This window comes from Cydia strobilella, chromosome 2 (assembly GCF_947568885.1).
Source record: "Cydia strobilella chromosome 2, ilCydStro3.1, whole genome shotgun sequence".
Classification (NCBI taxonomy): Eukaryota; Metazoa; Arthropoda; class Insecta; order Lepidoptera; family Tortricidae; genus Cydia; species Cydia strobilella.
This window is the reverse complement of record NC_086042.1, coordinates 23644514-23662836: the sequence shown is the minus strand read 5'-3', so window position 1 is coordinate 23662836 and position 18323 is coordinate 23644514. Positions and strand designations below refer to the sequence as shown.

The following is an 18323-nucleotide window of genomic DNA, read 5'->3' as shown; positions in this document are numbered from 1 at the left end:
GCTACGCAAGTACGCACCCTGGTTACAATAATAAACAAAATCGTTGGATATATAAATGTGAAGTTAAAGGCGTTATAATTGTTGAGCGTGAAATAGCAAAACTATTCTATTGGAGCGTCAGTCATCATGAGATCCTCGATACCTTTAACAGAAGCATAGAAAACTGCAGTCTAAACGTGAATTATACAGCAGAACTTGGTAAAAAAACATGAAAAAATTAAATTATATTAATGCTTTCACCCATCGCCGTACAATGGTTCTGGCCACTTAGGAGGCTTGCGCGGAGCCGAAGCCAACACGTAGAGGCCTTTTTGACACTTACAACGAGAGGTTGCTGCTTTTGCCCGTGTCATGGGACGCACGCAGAGGCAGCAACCGGAACGGCGCGGCGTAAGGCCTATTGAGAGCCTAAATAAAATTTTATTGCCAGCATGAGCAGACGATGACCTCGCCCTCACAAAATGGGTCCTCACAAAAAACAACATCTATGATGGCTCAAAAGCAACACCGGTGTTGGGGCTGAGAGTACAGAGGTGTCAGTGGACTTTAACGGGACGGACGGCCGGCTAAAGCACGATAGAGGTAGAGGGCCCTTTTCATCTATCGGGTGGCAGAACTTCCCTGGAGCAGTCAAGTTCGTGGGAATGGTTCTCCCCAACAGCTCTCCACAAGCTGCCCTGCGTTGGCTGATTGTACTGCCTACTGGGCCATTAGCAGGCGATGGGGTCGTCACATCGCTGCGCCCATATACATGCCTACCCGTCATGAACCTATAGGTGCTCCGGACATTTGTAAGGTGTGCGCGGAGTTTAAGCCAACACGTGAGGCCCTTTTGACATTTTAATGAGATGTTTTGGATACATCGAGATATAGATGGTTTCCTTATGATAGATTATTTTAAACCGGGTCACTCACGTATTATTAAGTCGACATGTTTCGGTCCAATTTACGAGGACCGTCTTCACGGAGACACGACACGTCTTCACTGGTCGAGGGCGCGGCGTGTACTGCGGGCCAAAGCCCGACTCGCCCGGCCGCTCACGACAGACGGCGTCGGCGGTGCCGGCGACGTCACCATTGCGAGGATGGCTCTACTCTCCGTATTGCGTTTGTCAAATGTGTAATAATACGTGAATGACCCGGTTTAAAATAATCTAATATGTTTGAGTCTCACGGGAGTTTTATAGATTACGTAATATTAAACACTCGGTTTACCGTGTTGAAATGTAGGAAACAATGATATTCGTATGAAGGATTTAATGTATTGATAAAATATAATAAAAAAACTTAAAAAATCATTTGGCGTATTAATTATTTACAGAAGCCCTTAAATCATATCATTTTTTTTAAAGATGTATCTCTTATTAAAAACTGCCTTAGTAATTATAACTATATGTATAGGTAAAAAAAAAACAACAACAAGGAGAACGTACATAGAACAAATAAGGAAAAACTTAACGTCGTCGTCGCGTCGTATCAGGCTGTCGAGGAGAAGGCAGAGAACCGACATGCATAGAAATCGCTCCACCGACAAATCTAACATAAATATATGATGATGAGGTAGAAAAACTCCGCGAGCCATTTAAAAGCTCTACTGCCTGTGACCACGTAATGTCACTTTCGAAATGTCAGGCTAAGTAAAATACGTAAGTGTACGCAATTAAGTCCCGATTCAGTTTTATAAATTATGAGTGAAAGTCGTCAGTAAATCAATAAAGAAATCCATGTAACAATTTGGCTTCCATTTCTCGTTGCGTTATTTCGAGGTCGAATTCGGCTTGGCCACGCTCACTGATTTGAATATTGCGTTTCACGATGTCTTCTGCCGATGACATTGTTTTTTTTAGTAATTTAAAAAATATGTTTGTTTGCGAATCCCTTGCTTTCTAGAACAAGATTTGCAAATAAAAATAATACTTTATTTCCAAACGTCGTGAATCGAAACATCAAAATCAAGTCTGTTACGGCTGATCAGGATTTCGCTTTGATAAATCACCCGCAACCATTTCAAATCTTTTTTTTTTTAAGTTATTGTACGGTGATGATATCAGGAAACCCTCCGATTTCGGCTAACATTTTTTACGCTGGCAACATATTTATCATAGACAATAAGCGTAACCCATTTCCTATCTAAGATGGCGCTCGAAGTAGTTCTATTCTATTTACGTTGCATTATCAGCTATCTCTTTCAGACGCAACACAATTCTGAATAGTGTGTAAGAGATAGATGATGTTCACTTTTGATTGTAACGAATGCTAACGAATCGTGGTTATTTTATACATCAAGTAGATTTATTTATTTTAATAACTTGTAGTGTTAACGGATATTAATAATGTGACCCTTTTTCCTGTTTTATGTATACCCTTTTTTAAATGATTAAATTGGTCTCGAGAAGATTACATGGCGTATAATGAAAATTCCAGGTATGTGTACAATCGATAATGTCGTCATTCCGTAGTTGTTATAACCACAAATTTCACTTGTCTGACTTAAATTATGACTGAAGGACATCAAATTTTGACTTTAAAGTAACTTTTACGAGGTTTAACGACGAATTTAATGACAACAATGCCAGATCCGCTTAATTACTTCAATTTAAGCCTCAAATATGGAATACCGTTAACTCCAACGTTTTTCCTTCGAATTCGATCTTTAAATATTTAACGGATTCTTGTTTTTGAATGTTTTTCGTGTTTTTGCAATTGCACAGGACGTTGAATAAATACTACAGCAACTGTTTTCTTTCTTATCATGCTGTTTATGTCGCGTCACTCCTATCAAACGTGCATTTATTCGCGTATTTGGTTCAATGTCGTCCATGATTATGCAATGAAAAGCGATGCCATTTTAGTCAAAAGGGTTTATACGATAACATTTATAAAGGAAACGAATTGGTTACTTCCAATAAGATAAGATTGGCTGCGGTTGCTGTAAATAATGCAATGTAAGTAGTACGTTTTCGCTGCAGGTTATTTTCGCATGAATACGTTGAAGTGTAGTCGCGTTCGCGTATTTGTTATCATTAGCTGTATGACGAAGATGACGTCACTTGACACTGCGATGTGTTATGAGAATGGTAATGGTCTCTTTATTATTTTCGTTTCAAAGCCGTCAAGTGAATCGATTTAGGTATTAGGTACCTACCTAGGTGATGGGATTTCTTCCGAGGTCTAGATAGCGCATCGAGAGCGTTTACTCAGATACTTACACAGACTTAACTATTTAAGGATTTTAAGGTACTATGTACTATGTAGATAGGTACCTTTCTACAACTACTTACCTGTCAATTCAATCCTGCCATTATTGAAAATCGAAATGTAGTGCTCAATTGGCGTATTCAGTCTGCTTACTCTGCTTGGACAACAATACGAAATAACCATGAGTACGACTAGCGAGTGAAAATGCTAATTAGCCTATCTAATAAACGTCAATAAGTTACGACACATGAGGAAGTAGGTAGGTAACCAAGTAGAATACATATATATTACCAGGACAGTACTAAGCTACTAAGGCATCGTAGGTAGTTCATTAAAAAAATCGGCCAAGAGCATGTTGGGCTATGCTTAGTGTAGGGTAGTGCTCAATTGGCGTATTCAGTCTGCTTACTCTGCTTGGACAACAATACGAAATAACCATGAGTACGACTAGCGAGTGAAAATGCTAATTAGCCTATCTAATAAACGTCAATAAGTTACGACACATGAGGAAGTAGGTAGGTAACCAAGTAGAATACATATATATTACCAGGACAGTACTAAGCTACTAAGGCATCGTAGGTAGTTCATTAAAAAAATCGGCCAAGAGCATGTTGGGCTATGCTTAGTGTAGGGTTCCGTAGTTACCATTCTGTTAGAATAGGCTATAACGGGGGGGGGGGGGGGGGGGGGCTATTAGTAAGTACTTACCTATCATGTTAGGAAGTACATTTAGTTAACATTACAACTTGACAAGCATAAGGGAGTACTTACCTTCGCAGCGCTTTGTACGTATTTTTACTAAGAAGAGAAGACTTTAAATTTGCAATAAGTAACTCAAAAACGGCTGGATCGAACATGTTCGCTATAGTTTGCACTGACTTTTTTCATATTTTTTGGACCCATGGTTCAAAAGTTAGAATGGGGGCAGATATATTTTTTCTTTAGGAGCGATTCTCTATCAAAAATGGTTGTTGAAGACCCTTATTCGTTTTGAAAGACCTATGCAACGATACCCTACTATTACCCAAAGGGTAAAAAAAAAATGTATAAAAGGTAGCCTAAAAAAGCGCCAGTGGCTTGTTTGCCACCGTCGTTGTATAAAAAAAACATAGTACCTAACTTCTGTTCTCTGATACGACACTAACTGGCCTAACTCGCCCTTTTAGACCTTAAGACGCATAATGCCAAAAACGCAAAACGCCATTTTGTCGTTTCGCGTAATTAAAAAAAAAATACGCATAACGCCAAATAAGCTTTATGCCATAACCGCAGAATGCCAAAAAACGCATAATGCCAAAAACGCAAAACGCCAGATCACTGTTAGAGTTCAGATCAATCTGTTTCCAAGATTTTTCAATTTTTGTATGAGTACATAGCCTTCGCAACTTAACGCTTTTTTCCACACGGTGTAATGTTTTCACGGATGTCACACTAAATCAATAGGTAGGTAGGTTAGGTTCGTTAGGTAGCTTCAGATACCCGAAGGGCAAACCGCCCAGAAATAGGAGCCCCGCGAAGCGGGGCTCCGTCTAGAACGGGTCGAGGGGTTTCGTGCAAAAACAAAAACAAGGTTTGGATGATATCAAATAATTTGCTGGGTGTCATTAGCTTTTGGCATTACGCGTGTTTGGTTTTTATACAGCTTTGGCATTCCACGTGTTTGGCATTAACAGAATTTGGTAATACACGTCTTTGGCGTTTCGCGTATTAATGGCGTTTTGCGTTTTTGGCATTATGCGTCTAAAGGCTTTTAGAACCTAGTTCTAGTTTCTACGCCTATACGTTCAGTTCAGACCGATATCTAATAGACTGTACCAGTTTCCACCTCCACCCACAGTCCATGGTGTTGGTATTTTGGCTCAGATCGATAAATCCCCATACAATACAATACTCTTTATTGCACACCTCAATAAAAGAAACGTCATAAATAGAGCCATTAGAGCATGGAGACTGTATAAAGGAGCCAAATCTCTATGTATGAAAAGTGTCCATCAAAAAACAGTAATTAGGCGGCGCCACCATACACCGAAATACTACCATAAACAACCTACGTAATTTGGTCGGGTTATTTGTTGCCTTATATGGTTCATGTTATATTCATGTCCCAGAGTCTAACTAGCGCCACCGGAGAGATTAGGAACTATTATTTAAAGCTTAACGCGGTCACTTTTACAACAATTCTGCCATAAGAGACATTAGAGGTAACATAAACGAGATGCTCTAAAGGCTCGACAACCTACAGCCTAGGCTAGGTTCACACGGCGTTAATTTTTATACGGGATTTAATCGAATACCGTAGTGATACCAAAATTTGTAGGCAACGTTCAAAATCGTTTACACGGCGTCTATGCGGGAAAGCCGTCCATACAAATTTAGCCGTCACTAAGGTATTTGATAAAATCCCGTATTCGGTATACGGGAAAAATTAACGCTGTGTGAACCTAACCTAACTTATTACTACGTTTTGACGGAGTCCTAACATGCCCTCGAGTATCGAGAGAGTATACCTAACATAGATAAATACGCACTAAGAAGATGATTTCTGGCATTTGTAAAACGGCCCCTAGAACCCAGAAGCGCTACAAGGCTAGGCACGATCTCATTTGATTCTAGGTCTACACACACAAATGGCTACGCGAATATGTATGACATTCACGGTTGTCCTATTTCTAAGACGTAGGTGTGCCGATCAAAGAACGTGAATTAACCTCGAACCATCACGTGGACGTGAACCATACGTGTCTAATTGCATCGGCGAATCCATACGCGATCATACTCGAGCCCCGCATTCACTATATTTGACCACCCTATACAAGCAAACGTGAAGCAAAAAACTTTTTTAATACAGTTGCTCAAAAAGTGCTACTTTTCGTGGCTGTTTAGCGTGCGGAAAGTTGGTTTTCGCGAATTAGTGCTTTTTACTTTTCCAATTTTTTTATATTTTTACTTTGTTCCAATTCATGACTACTTATTGATGAGTGTTAATATTAGTTTCCTTTAAACGTCGTAATCAACATAAAAACCTACTGTTAATGTAAGAATACGAAAAATATGCATATTTCATATTTTATTACTTACCTCTTCATCATTATAAGTATTATAACACTTTTATTTTTTAATGTTGAAAAACCGTTCTTAATAAGTTGTCTGAATCTAACGGAACGCCTGTCAAAGAAGAGGCGTATTTTCTTACTGCGTTTTAAGTTTCCAAAGGCAACATTCGATATTGTTTTTATAAATATACGATACACAAATAATCGAAAATAACGATATTTAGGTAATAATAGTACAATGTTTTAATATTTACAATTGTTTCTGTCTTATAGAACATGCATTTGAAAAAAAAAACTTTCATTGAAGTGGGTTCAATAATAATAACAAAATCTATTCTAGTCGAATAAAAGCTAGAAAAACACCTCTTCGTAATGTCAATGTCAATGATGTCAGTGTCACAGAATTAATAATATAAAAGTTTCGAATTCCATTCCTGACTTGTTGCTTTTCTTATTTTTTCGCAACTGTATTAAAAAACGTCGTTCGATACACGTGCGGATATGTCATTCTCCACTCGTCCCGAGTCTTGCCACTCGCCTACGGATATGGATAATGACATACTTTCCGCACTAGCATCGAAATGTACTATTACACTTCAACGTCTTTGCTTGCACCTCACAGTCCCTCCAGTCCTCCTATGTGTGTGACCATGTGTGACGAAATGCTCACGTCCGAGTTTTGTACCTCGAAAGCCCTCAGGGTCTCTGGGTCGTTGTCGAATTATTTGAAAAACCATGAAATTGTGGATCTTTTGCTTTCTACAATTTAAAAAATTTTACTTTCTAAAAACTTATGCTACGGCAAGATGAATTTGGAGACCTCATACAAAGAGTGGACACGAAAAAATCTGGTCATGCATGATAATAGTGTTGGCCGTAATTGTTAATTTTAATTAACCATTGATCAATTTTATTAACCATTAGTTCCGCCATTAACCAATTGCATGAAAGTTAATTCGGATTAAAGTTAATTCGGATTAAATTTTTGAGACGTTAATGGCCATTGAAGTTAATTCGGATTAATTTTAATTCGGATTAACTTCAATGGCCATTAAAGTTTCAAAAAATTAATTAGAATTACTCTCAATTGCATTAACGTCTAATAAAATTACATTCGTGATATATTAAAATGAGACAGCAAAATGACCCTGACTGAACCCTGGCAGTAGTAGCAGTACCTACCTACTACCTAGTAGAATTCTGGTTTGGTGCAACACAGACATACGCGGTTTTGGTCATTTAAATCGTCTTGATGAGCACTTCGGAGAGCCGTACCCATGATAGAGCTGATGCTGAACCCTGGCAGTACCTAATGGATCTAAGGTTTGGTGCAACATAGGCACACTCTGTTTTAGTCATCCGACTCGTCTTGATGAGCACTTCGGAGAGCCATACCCATGATAGAGCTGATGCTGAACCCTGGCAGTACCTAATGGATCTAAGGTTTGGTGCAACATAGGCACACGCTGTTTTAGTCATCCGACTCGTCTTGATGAGCACTTAGGAGAGCAGTACCCATGATAGAGCTGATGCTGAACCCTGGCAGTACCTAATGGATCTAAGGTTTGGTGCAACATAGGCACACGCTGTTTTAGTCATCCGACTCGTCTTGATGAGCACTTAGGAGAGCAGTACCCATGATAGAGCTGATGCTGAACCCTGGCAGTACCTAGTGGATCTAAGGTTTGGTGCAACGTAGGCACACGCTGTTTTAGTCATCCGACTCGTCTTGATGATCACTTAGGAGAGCAGTACCCATGATAGAGCTGATGCTGAACCCTGGCAGTACCTAGTGGATCTAAGGTTTGGTGCATCATAGGGACACGCTGTTTTAGTCACCCGACTCGTCTTGATAAGCACTTAGGAGAGCGGTACCCATGATAGAGCTGATGCTGAACCCTGGCAGTACCTAGTGGATCTAAGGTTTGGTGCAACGTAGGCACACGCTGTTTTAGTCATCCGACTCGTCTTGATGAGCACTTCGGAGAGCCATACCCATGATAGAGCTGATGCTGAACCCTGGCAGTACCTAATGGATCTAAGGTTTGGTGCAACATAGGCACACGCTGTTTTAGTCATCCGACTCGTCTTGATGAGCACTTAGGAGAGCAGTACCCATGATAGAGCTGATGCTGAACCCTGGCAGTACCTAATGGATCTAAGGTTTGGTGCAACATAGGCACACGCTGTTTTAGTCATCCGACTCGTCGTGATGAGCACTTCGGAGAGCCATACCCATGATAGACCTGATGCTGAACCCTGGCAGTACCTAATGGATCTAAGGTTTGGTGCAACATAGGCACACGCTGTTTTAGTCATCCGACTCGTCTTGATGAGCACTTAGGAGAGCAGTACCCATGATAGAGCTGATGCTGAACCCTGGCACTACCTAGTGGATCTAAGGTTTGGTGCAACATAGGCACACGCTGTTTTAGTCACCCGACTCGTCTTGATGAGCACTGAGGAGAGCGGTACCCATGATAGAGCTGATGCTGAACCTGATCAAGACGAGTCGGATGCCCAAAACAGCGCGTGCCTATATTGCACCAAACCTTAGATCCACTAGGTATTGCCAGGGTTCAGCATCAGCTCTATCATGGGTACTGCTCTCCTAAGTGCTCATCAAGACGAGTCGGATGACCAAAACAGCGCGTGCCTATGTTGCACCAAACCTTAGTTCCACTATGTACTGCCAGGGTTCAGCATCAGCTCTATCATGGGTATGGCTCTCCGAAGTGCTCATCAAGACGAGTCGGATGACTAAAACAGAGTGTGCCTATGTTGCACCAAACCTTAGATCCATTAGGTACTGCCAGGGTTCAGCATCAGCTCTATCATGGGTACGGCTCTCCGAAGTGCTCATCAAGACGATTTAAAGCCTGGGAGGAGGAGCGCCGCACTTTAACAGCTGTGGTGGGCCATGACCTCTCGCTGCCCACCGTGGTCCGAAACATGGTGGAATATGAGAGGTCGTGGCAGGCTGTGCTGGACTTCTGCGAGGCGGTCATGGTGCAGAAGGAGATGGCAGAGCGCGGCAGGGAAAACGATCCAGCTTCCCAGCCAATGCGCCGAAAGCGCGTGGGGCGGCGGCGGCTGGCATATGACCGCCGACTTCCCCCTTAAGGGTCCCTGTGGGCGACAGGCTCGGGGACGTCTGTCGCCTACACAAGGGTCCCTGGGATGGCGAGCACGCTGATAAAAAGGCGCGCTACTAGGGAGGTAGGGGGAATAAAAAATAAAAAAATCCCTCCAGAGTTGGGTCCGGAGTCCGGACAGCCGCTGGCGAGGCTGCGGAAGAGTGCTCCAGTGTTCCTGTGGCCTCGCCTTATAGCCCTGAGGCGGTCAAGAGGGGTTTTTAGTGGGTAAACCGTGGGTTCCATGAGCCTATACGGGAGTCCCACATAACCATCCCAGGCCCGTCCCCGCGCCTGGGTGGTATGCGAAAAGCATTTTCCCCTCTATAAAAAAAAAAAAAAAAAAAAAAAAGGGTTCAGCATCAGCTCTACCATGGGTACCGCTCTCCTAAGTGCTCATCAAGACGAGTCGGATGACTAAAACAGCGTGTGCCTATGTTGCACCAAACCTTAGTTCCGCTAGGTACTGCCAGGGTTCAGCATCAGCTCTATCATGGGTACTGCTCTCCTAAGTTCTCATCAAGACGAGTCGGATGACTAAAACAGCGTGTGCCTATGTTGCACCAATCCTTAGTTCCGCTAGGTACTGCCAGGGTTCAGCATCAGCTCCATTATGGGTACTGCTCTCCTAAGTGCTCATCAAGACGAGTCGGATGACCAAAACAGCGCGTGCCTATGTTGCACCAAACCTTACTTCCACTATGTACTGCCAGGGTTCAGCATCAGCTCTATCATGAGTACTGCTCTCCCAAGTGCTCATCAAGACGAGTCGGATTACCAAAACAGCGTACGCCTATGTTGCACCAAACCTGAGCACCACTATGTACTGCCAGGGTTCAGCATCAGCTCTATCATGAGTACTGCTCTCCCAAGTGTTCATCAAGACGAGTCGGATGACCAAAACAGCGTGCGCCTATGTTGCACCAAACCTATGTTCCACTAGGTACTGCCAGGGTTCATAAGGAGGATGAGTAATACATACTCAAAACTTTTACAAGTTCAGTCTTGCAGACCTTTGATCCCTTGGACGCCTTTATAAAATTATGATATTTCTTCTTGTTAATTGTTAATTTTTAATCACATTTTTAATTTTAAAATTAAATCAATTTTTAATGGTTTGTAAACCATTAACCATTAGTTGGTTTTAATTGTTAATTTTTTGAAATAAATTAACATTAATGGCCATTGATGTTAATGGCCATTACTAATTCATTTTCCGTCAATGGCTAATGGTTAATGGCCATTAACCTTTTTAATTGTTAATTTTTAATGGTTAATGGCATTAGCGTTCGGCCAACACTGCATGATATGCTAATTTTTTTAAATGAACGTGGATTTTTAAGCAGCACTTTCTTTAATATTTTGTGGATATCAAACTACATTATAAAAACACAATCATAATAAAATAACGTTAGGTTTTCTGTGACTTTTACTTTCTTGTTACATGACTTTTATCCCTCCGCAATACATGCCCGTACCACGATAGGCGATTCGTTCTTACCTTTTCTACTAAGGGTCATGGGTGCAACTTTCAGGCTACAATTAGTATACAATTTTTGCTTTCCTCTTACTTATACTCATTACTTTTCATCACACTCGCTCAGTAAATGTGGAATTGCACGCAGGCTTAGCGGAACTATAGAAAAAGCGTTTTCCCTAGGGAGTTATGAAGTTTCTAGTATTATAATTAACAGTTTTTTGTCTTTATACCTCATTTTTGTATAAGTGTGATGAAAAACATTGTGTGTAACTAGGGGCGTAATAGTATTGCAAACTCGAGTCTATAAATTGCTCCGGCAAGCCGTCGCGATTTAACTATACTCTCGTTTGCAATATTTAACTTACGCCCCATGTTGCACAATGTACTATATCCTATCCAATATCATCACGCCACACATCCATCTTAACATTCTCATGTCCGCTGCATGCAATATTTTTTCATTCGTCACCTATAATATGAATAATATTTTATCAATGTTGTTACAGCAGCTCCAGCATGCAGGATGACCAGTCGAAGGCGTCTCTGCAAATGCAGATAGAGCGCCTTCAAGTATTGCGGGCGAAGCTTAACACTGTAGCAGAAGAGGATTATGTCATCGTTAAAGAAGAAGTACAGTAAGTAGTTGTTTTTTGTGATTACAAAGGTTCATTTTCTACGATGTTGAGAAAATTTGTAACCAAATGCTAATCTATGCATAATAAATAATAATAAATATTATAAGGACATTCTTACACACATCGACTGTCCCACGGTAAGCTCAAAAAGGCTTGTGTTGTGGGTACTCAGGCAACGATATATATAATATACAAATACTTAAATACATAGAAAACATCCATGACTTAGGAAAAAATGTCTATGCTCATCGCACAAATAAAAGCCCTTACCGGGATTCGAACCCAGGACCATCGGCTGCATAGGCAGGGTCACTCACTACCCGCTAGGCGCTAGGCCAGACCGGCCGTCAAGGCAAAGATGTAAATTTAATAGGAGGTCAAAGGTTTGAAGTACCTCAATGGGTTTGAAAATTATTTGAAACGTCAAATTCAATGGGGCTGGCAACTGTCAAAGGTACAAACCTTTCAAAGACACAAAATAACAAATATATTCAAATAGATGATGACGATGCATACGTTTTACCAGTGTCTAGTTTTGTTCTTTGAGATGTAGCCTGAAAGCTAGGCTAGCATCCAGACCATAAAATTCCCGTCCATAAGATTTTAGAAATTTAACTATTTTTCGAACTGCAAAAAAGAAAAATAATAAAATTGTAACGGGGAAACTAATCTCTTTTCTGAATAGATGTGCAGTTATTTTATTTTCGAAATTATAAAACGAACATAATTAAGTATGCCTTAATAATGCGCTTAATTGGGTTTCTTGTCTCGTGTAATAGTTGTGTTTTTAGTGACAGGAAAAAATTATATTTGACTAAAATATGTACCTAGAGAAGAGATTATGGCAAATGCAGGATGCAGGTATATTTGCATCACAAGAATCGAACCGGTGACCTCTGGCTTCGTTTTTAAAGAATGTAAACCGCCGAACCGGTCGGCCGTGGTATATTTTTATTTTTCACAGCATCCGCATAAGTATTATGTTTTAAAGACTTATGTAATCTACAACATCAGGAACGCGAAATGATTTTTAAAAAGATCTATTAACTATCTAAGATGTATAGGTAGATGGACTTTAACATTCATCCTTATTCCATAATCTGAGGTTTATTTTTATAAAACTGACAAAATAATTGCATTTATTTCGGGAATTCCTGACTTAAATGTCTTAAATTTTTAATTCCCGCATGATTTCTTTTATTTAATGGCCCATAGACCATCATATTTTTTTTCTTAAGTAGTAGGTACATACCTAAGAGCACTTTCAAACAGCAGTTTCAAGCTGTGTGGGTAGGCACTATGTAAATTAGTACGGTACCTTAAAGCATCTTACTTCTTCAAATTGTTTGTAGTTTGTAGTACCTATCCTATCTGATCTGAATAACCTACCTGTACACATCTCAAAAAGGATCTCACGTCTCATCCCACAATGAAATGTGAAATGCCTTGGCCATTATAAAAACAACCCGGGGCAAGACAGGGAGGGCCTCAGCGCCGGTTCCCGCGCTCGTGACGACCACCGCGCACCCCGCTGCGTTCACGTTCGTCGTTCAGTCAGTCCGGCTTCGCGCGCGTTACGGCCGAGATTCATCGCGTCGGGGTTCAATTAAATTAAAAAATCAGAATTAAAAAGTAAACACTGTCTTTGACCCTTTAGGGCCTTTAGGCGGGAATTTTGCGATATGTCATCATTTGCTGACAAGAAGTGAATGTAGTTATTTATTTTTTTAATGTTTCGTAACAATGATACTAAACTTAAGTAATGAAAAAGGTGGTTAATTCAGTTCGGTTCGGTTTTGTAATTAGTGAAAAGCGATGCAATATCAAAGCAACGAGGATGACGATCTGCAATATCGTATTTTTGGTGAATCCTTCAACTTTCCAGCTGAGAGCAACAGTTCGAACACCGGCAGCGGTCGCCGAAGAAAGTGAGTTTATTACTTTCGTTTATTTACAATAAATTGTAGGTATGATTAGTATACCTATCCATTGAAATCTATTATCATGTACCTCAGTACGTGGCCTCAGCATTTTCAAGGTTATTACACGATATTAGAGTAGATACCTATGTATATGAAACTTACGAATTTTTATACCTCTTCATATAACTTAAAATGCTTAAACTTTAGTTTCGAATGAACTCAAATCTTCTGGTGATCAACTTGTAGAATCATAAGAATGGATTCACACAACTTTTATATAGGTAGGTATGATGCCTGAATTTCAACAAACCACTTGGGGGTCATCCATTAATTTAATTACATCACACGTTTAGGGGGGGAGGGGGTCAAGAAAATGTGACATGTTGTGACAAGGGGGAGGGGGAGTCATAAACTTTGTGACGTCACTTTAACTTATTTAAATTATTTTATTCACTGTACAGTTAAATAACAAGTTTTTGGAATGAAATTCGGTTTGAATCGTTTTATTTTGTTTCCTAACCTGTTTTGGGTTATGAAATTATTAATATTTCTTTTAATATGAATAATACTTGATTCGATTTGCTGATTTCATTGAAAAAATGTGACGTCACACCAGGGGGGAGGGGTCAGAAAACCACTAAATTCGTGTGACGTAATTAATGGATGAACCCTTGGTGTTGATAATGTAAGTATGTTTATTTATTCAGCTGGATAACATAGTTATAGTAGTAAATTTGAATTAAGTTAACCTATCTAGGAACCATTACAGGAAATAGCAACCAAATTCGCCATGCCTTTTTGGAGACAAATGGAAACACTTATTTGTATGTGTAAACATTCAAATAGAGGGGCTATTATTCCCTATTATAGCCTAAATCCATATTGGTACCAGCTTTGTCCCATAAGGGGTAAATTAAGATGCATATTTTATAGGATATCAAGTATAAAAAATAATCTGCCAATCAGTAAACATTTGTGGCTTACCATCAGAGAAGGTATGGACATTATGCTTCATGTGCATAAGGACCCTCCTCTGATGGAAAGCCACATTTAAAACGCTCTATCTTCTTTTTCTTTTGTTTCTTTACAGATATTACAATCCCCTTATTCATAAAACTTGGCGACCTCTTACAAAACAAGCCTCTGTTAAATTTTGTCTTTTTCTAAAGATTAGGATTAATTGTGAATTAGGGACAAATAATTATCAACGGTTTGTAAGATTTGACAAATGTTAATGAATAACGCCATTAGACCCAAACAATTTACTTTTTAGGGTTCCGTACCTCAAAAGGAAAAAACGTAACCCTTATAGGATCACTCGTGCGTCTGCCTGTCTGTCTGTCCGTCTGTCACAGCCCATTTTCTCCAAAACTACTGGACCAATTAAGTTAAAATTTGGTACACATATGTAAATTTGTGACCCAAAGACGGACATCATGTTTAACAAATAAATTTTAAACATGGTGGCCACTTTTGGTAAATGAGAAAATTAAAAAATAAAGTTTTTCAAACTATATCGCGTTATATATCAAATGAAAGACCTTATTTTGAAAATCTCAAATACATTTTAAAATAAGTAGTTTAGAAGTTATTAAAGAAAATAGACAAAAATGACCATTCCACCCCTTTATCTCCGAAACTACTGGGTCTAAAGTAAAAAAAAAAAACAGAGAATAGTTCTTTACCTATAGATGACAGGAAAACCTATTAGAAATGTGCAGTCAAGCGTGAGTCGGACTTAATTACTGAATTTTTGATCAGAACCCTACGTTTCATTGTGTAATGTACGGAACCCTTGGAACGCGAGTCCGACTCGCACTTGGCCGGTTTTTTTCCATAAATTATTGCACATAAATAATATTATAGATGACATAGACTACAGCAGATTTTACCCCCCCTAACAATTAGTAACACATCCGCTAACACTTCATTCCTATTCTTTGTATTACCATAATCTAATGCCCGATTTGAATGCGTACACCCTCGACCTTCAACTTCTGGATTATCCTGCGTGCTTTAAGAGACCTTGGAACGTGCCCATGTACAAGGTCTCACGCACAGACCACCGCTAAGATATGAATCTTGTTGCCTTGGAATAAGGAGAAAAATTTATACCCGACCATACAAGAGGTATGTAGATCGTAGGTACCTAAAGCCTTCAAATATGTAGGCGGACGAGTACAGTCAGGCTTAAATGTCTTAAATCTTTTTTTTAATACAGTTGCTCAAAAAGTGCTACTTTACGTAGCTGTTTAGCGTGCGGAAATTTGGTTTTCGCGAACTTGTGCTTTTTAATTTTCCAATTTTTTTTAATTTATGCTTGTTCCAATTCATGACTACTTATCGATGAGTTTTAATATTAGTTTCCTTTAAACGTCGTAATCAACATTTTAAAACCTACTGTTAATGTAAGAATACGAAAAATATACATATTTCATATTTTATTACTTACCTCTTCATCATTATAACACGTAATTTTTTTTAAATATTCAATATTGAAAAACCGTTCTTAATAAGTTGTCTGAATGGAACGGAACGCCTGTCAAAGAAGAGGCGTTTTTTCTTTCTGCTTTAAGTTTCCAAAGGCAACATTCGATATTGTTTTTATAAATGTACGATACACAAATAATCGTAATTAACGATATTTGGGTAATAATAGTACAATGTTTTATATTTACAATTGTTTCTGTCTTATAGAACATGCATTTAAAAAAAAAACTTTCATTGAAGTGGGTTCAATAATAATAACACCCAGCTAAAAAAACACCTCTTCATAATGTCAATGGTGTCACAGAATTAATAATATAAGTTTCGAATTCTTTACTGGTTGTTTTCTTATTTTTTCGCAACTGTATTAAAAAACGTCGTTCGATACACGTGCGGAAATGTCATTCTTCTCTTGTCATCATTCTCAAGTAATGACATACTTTCCGCACTAGCATCGAAATGTACTATTTTAGGGTTCCGTACCCAAAGGGTAAAAACGGGACCCTATTACTGTATTACTAAGACTCCGCTGTCTGTCACCAGGTTGTATCTCATGAACCGTGATAGCTAGACAGTTGAAATTTTCACAAATGTATTTCTGTTGCCGCTATAACAACAAATACTAAAAACAGAATAAAATAAATATTGTGTAGTGGGGCTCTCATACAACAAACGTGATTTTTTTGCCGTTTTTTTTTGCGTAATAGTACGAAACCCTCCGTGCGCGAGTCCGACTCGCACTTGGCCGGTTTTTTTAATATACCGTCGCCCATGGACACCCGCATCACCAAAGGGGTTGGAAGTGCGTTGCTGGCCTTTTAGATGGGAGACTTACATAGACGCCTTTTTCTTCGAGATTTGAAGGTCGTATCGTATCGGAACAGTCTATAAAACAATACAGTCATTCGACTAAGCCGTCTAGACAGGGCCATCGTGCGGGGTGCGAGGGACGAGGGGTGTACCGCGCGCACCCGAGCTGCATACATCGCCATTGTTAGTAGCTCGGTACACATCAAAGGCGTCGGCCCACTGTTACTTTTTACACTGTGGTATCGGTCCGTAAATACCGTAGGCGACAGTTCATTCCACAGTCTAGCTGTGCGGGGCAGGAAGTGTCTGGAGAAAGTGGAGAAACGCACATTTTGACATACTAGTAATGTTTTCGTTGCAATCTTCATGATAATTATTAGCGAGGCCATAAATGTTCTTCTTTCAACTATTTAGATTATTTCCTACGACTACAAAGAGTACAAAGTAGACACAAGGAGAGACCCACAAGCTGTTGATGAGACATACAAATGGTCCTATAAGGGCAAAAACAGAAAGGTCAACCACCACGTGTTCTAATACACTCAATAGCAATAAATACATGGTATTTTTGTATGGAAAGTCCATATAAAAAGAGTTGTGAGGTCCGTTTTCATTAATCTTCGAGTTTCTGAATTTCTTTTAGCTAAAGAGCCAAATCGACTTTTACTAACGTGGCACAGTGGAATCTCGATAACTCGAACCCCGTTAAGTCGTAATCCTCAGTAAGTCGAAAAAAAATGCAATTTACGCTAGAGCGGCCCGAGCCCGGACCGAGGCGTCCGACACGTCATTTTTTATAACGACTGATCGGTGATCACGTGGTGCTTTAAAATTTATTTGTAGACGTTACATGTCCGTCTTTGGGTCACAGCTAGACTTACATATATGTGTGCCAAATTTCAACTTAATTGGTCCAGTAGTTTCGGAGCCAAGAGGCTGAGGCAGACGGACAGACGGACGGACAGACAGACGCACGAGTGATCCTATAAGGATTCCGTTTTCTCCTTTTGAGGTAAGAAACTACTACTACTCCGTAAGTCGTAATTAGCAAACTTTGTAATGACTTCTTAGTTGGAATTCCCGGAACTCGGCAATAATATCCAAAAGAAATGTTGGGTCTTTTATCTATTGTTTGTGCCTTGTACAAAATATAGACGTGCAATGAATGAATACATTTATTAAACTTTCTAAGAGATTCTACTATGTTTTGATTCGCCGTCTCAGTGTCTGCTGTTGCGTCTTATTAAGTAACACACCGGTAATTCGACCGCATGAATGAAAGCCACATTAGGCAGTGTACAAAATCGTATATGTACTCGCAAAGTGTGTAAGTAATCATTTTTCTTCGTGATTGTACTCTACGCTGAATGAAGCGCGTCGGTGTCATTCAAAGACTGGAATAGTCACTATTGAGATTTGCGATTACAACTCCCAGTTAAATGGGCGAAAAGTCCGCATTAGGTATTGTAGTAAATTTATCTACCTACTTACGTACTTACATTGTTATGTTCGAAAGCCAAGGAGAGCAAGCAAGCTACGTACAAACCAGGCATTTAAAATTTAAACAGCGTAATCTTGTTCTAATTGCAAGACCAAAATGTATT

At 39.6% G+C, this 18323-nt stretch overlaps 1 protein-coding gene across 5 annotated transcripts in view; it reads left to right on the top strand.

The window, feature by feature from the left end:
• Window positions 1-2241: 2241 nt before the first annotated feature.
• Window positions 2242-18323, top strand: part of LOC134753785 (transcriptional activator Myb) — a 65274-nt gene continuing 49192 nt past the window's right edge. For 2 of the 5 annotated variants that reach the window (XM_063689750.1, XM_063689728.1), the window contains exons 1-2: window positions 2242-2424; window positions 11372-11500. In XM_063689750.1, coding sequence (XP_063545820.1) covers window positions 2402-2424; window positions 11372-11500 — 152 coding nt within the window. In that variant the 5' untranslated portion in view covers window positions 2242-2401. Of the gene's footprint in view, window positions 2425-11371; window positions 11501-13055; window positions 13429-18323 lie in introns of those variants that run through there. The other 3 variants (XM_063689737.1, XM_063689763.1, XM_063689743.1) reach the window with 3 other exon arrangements.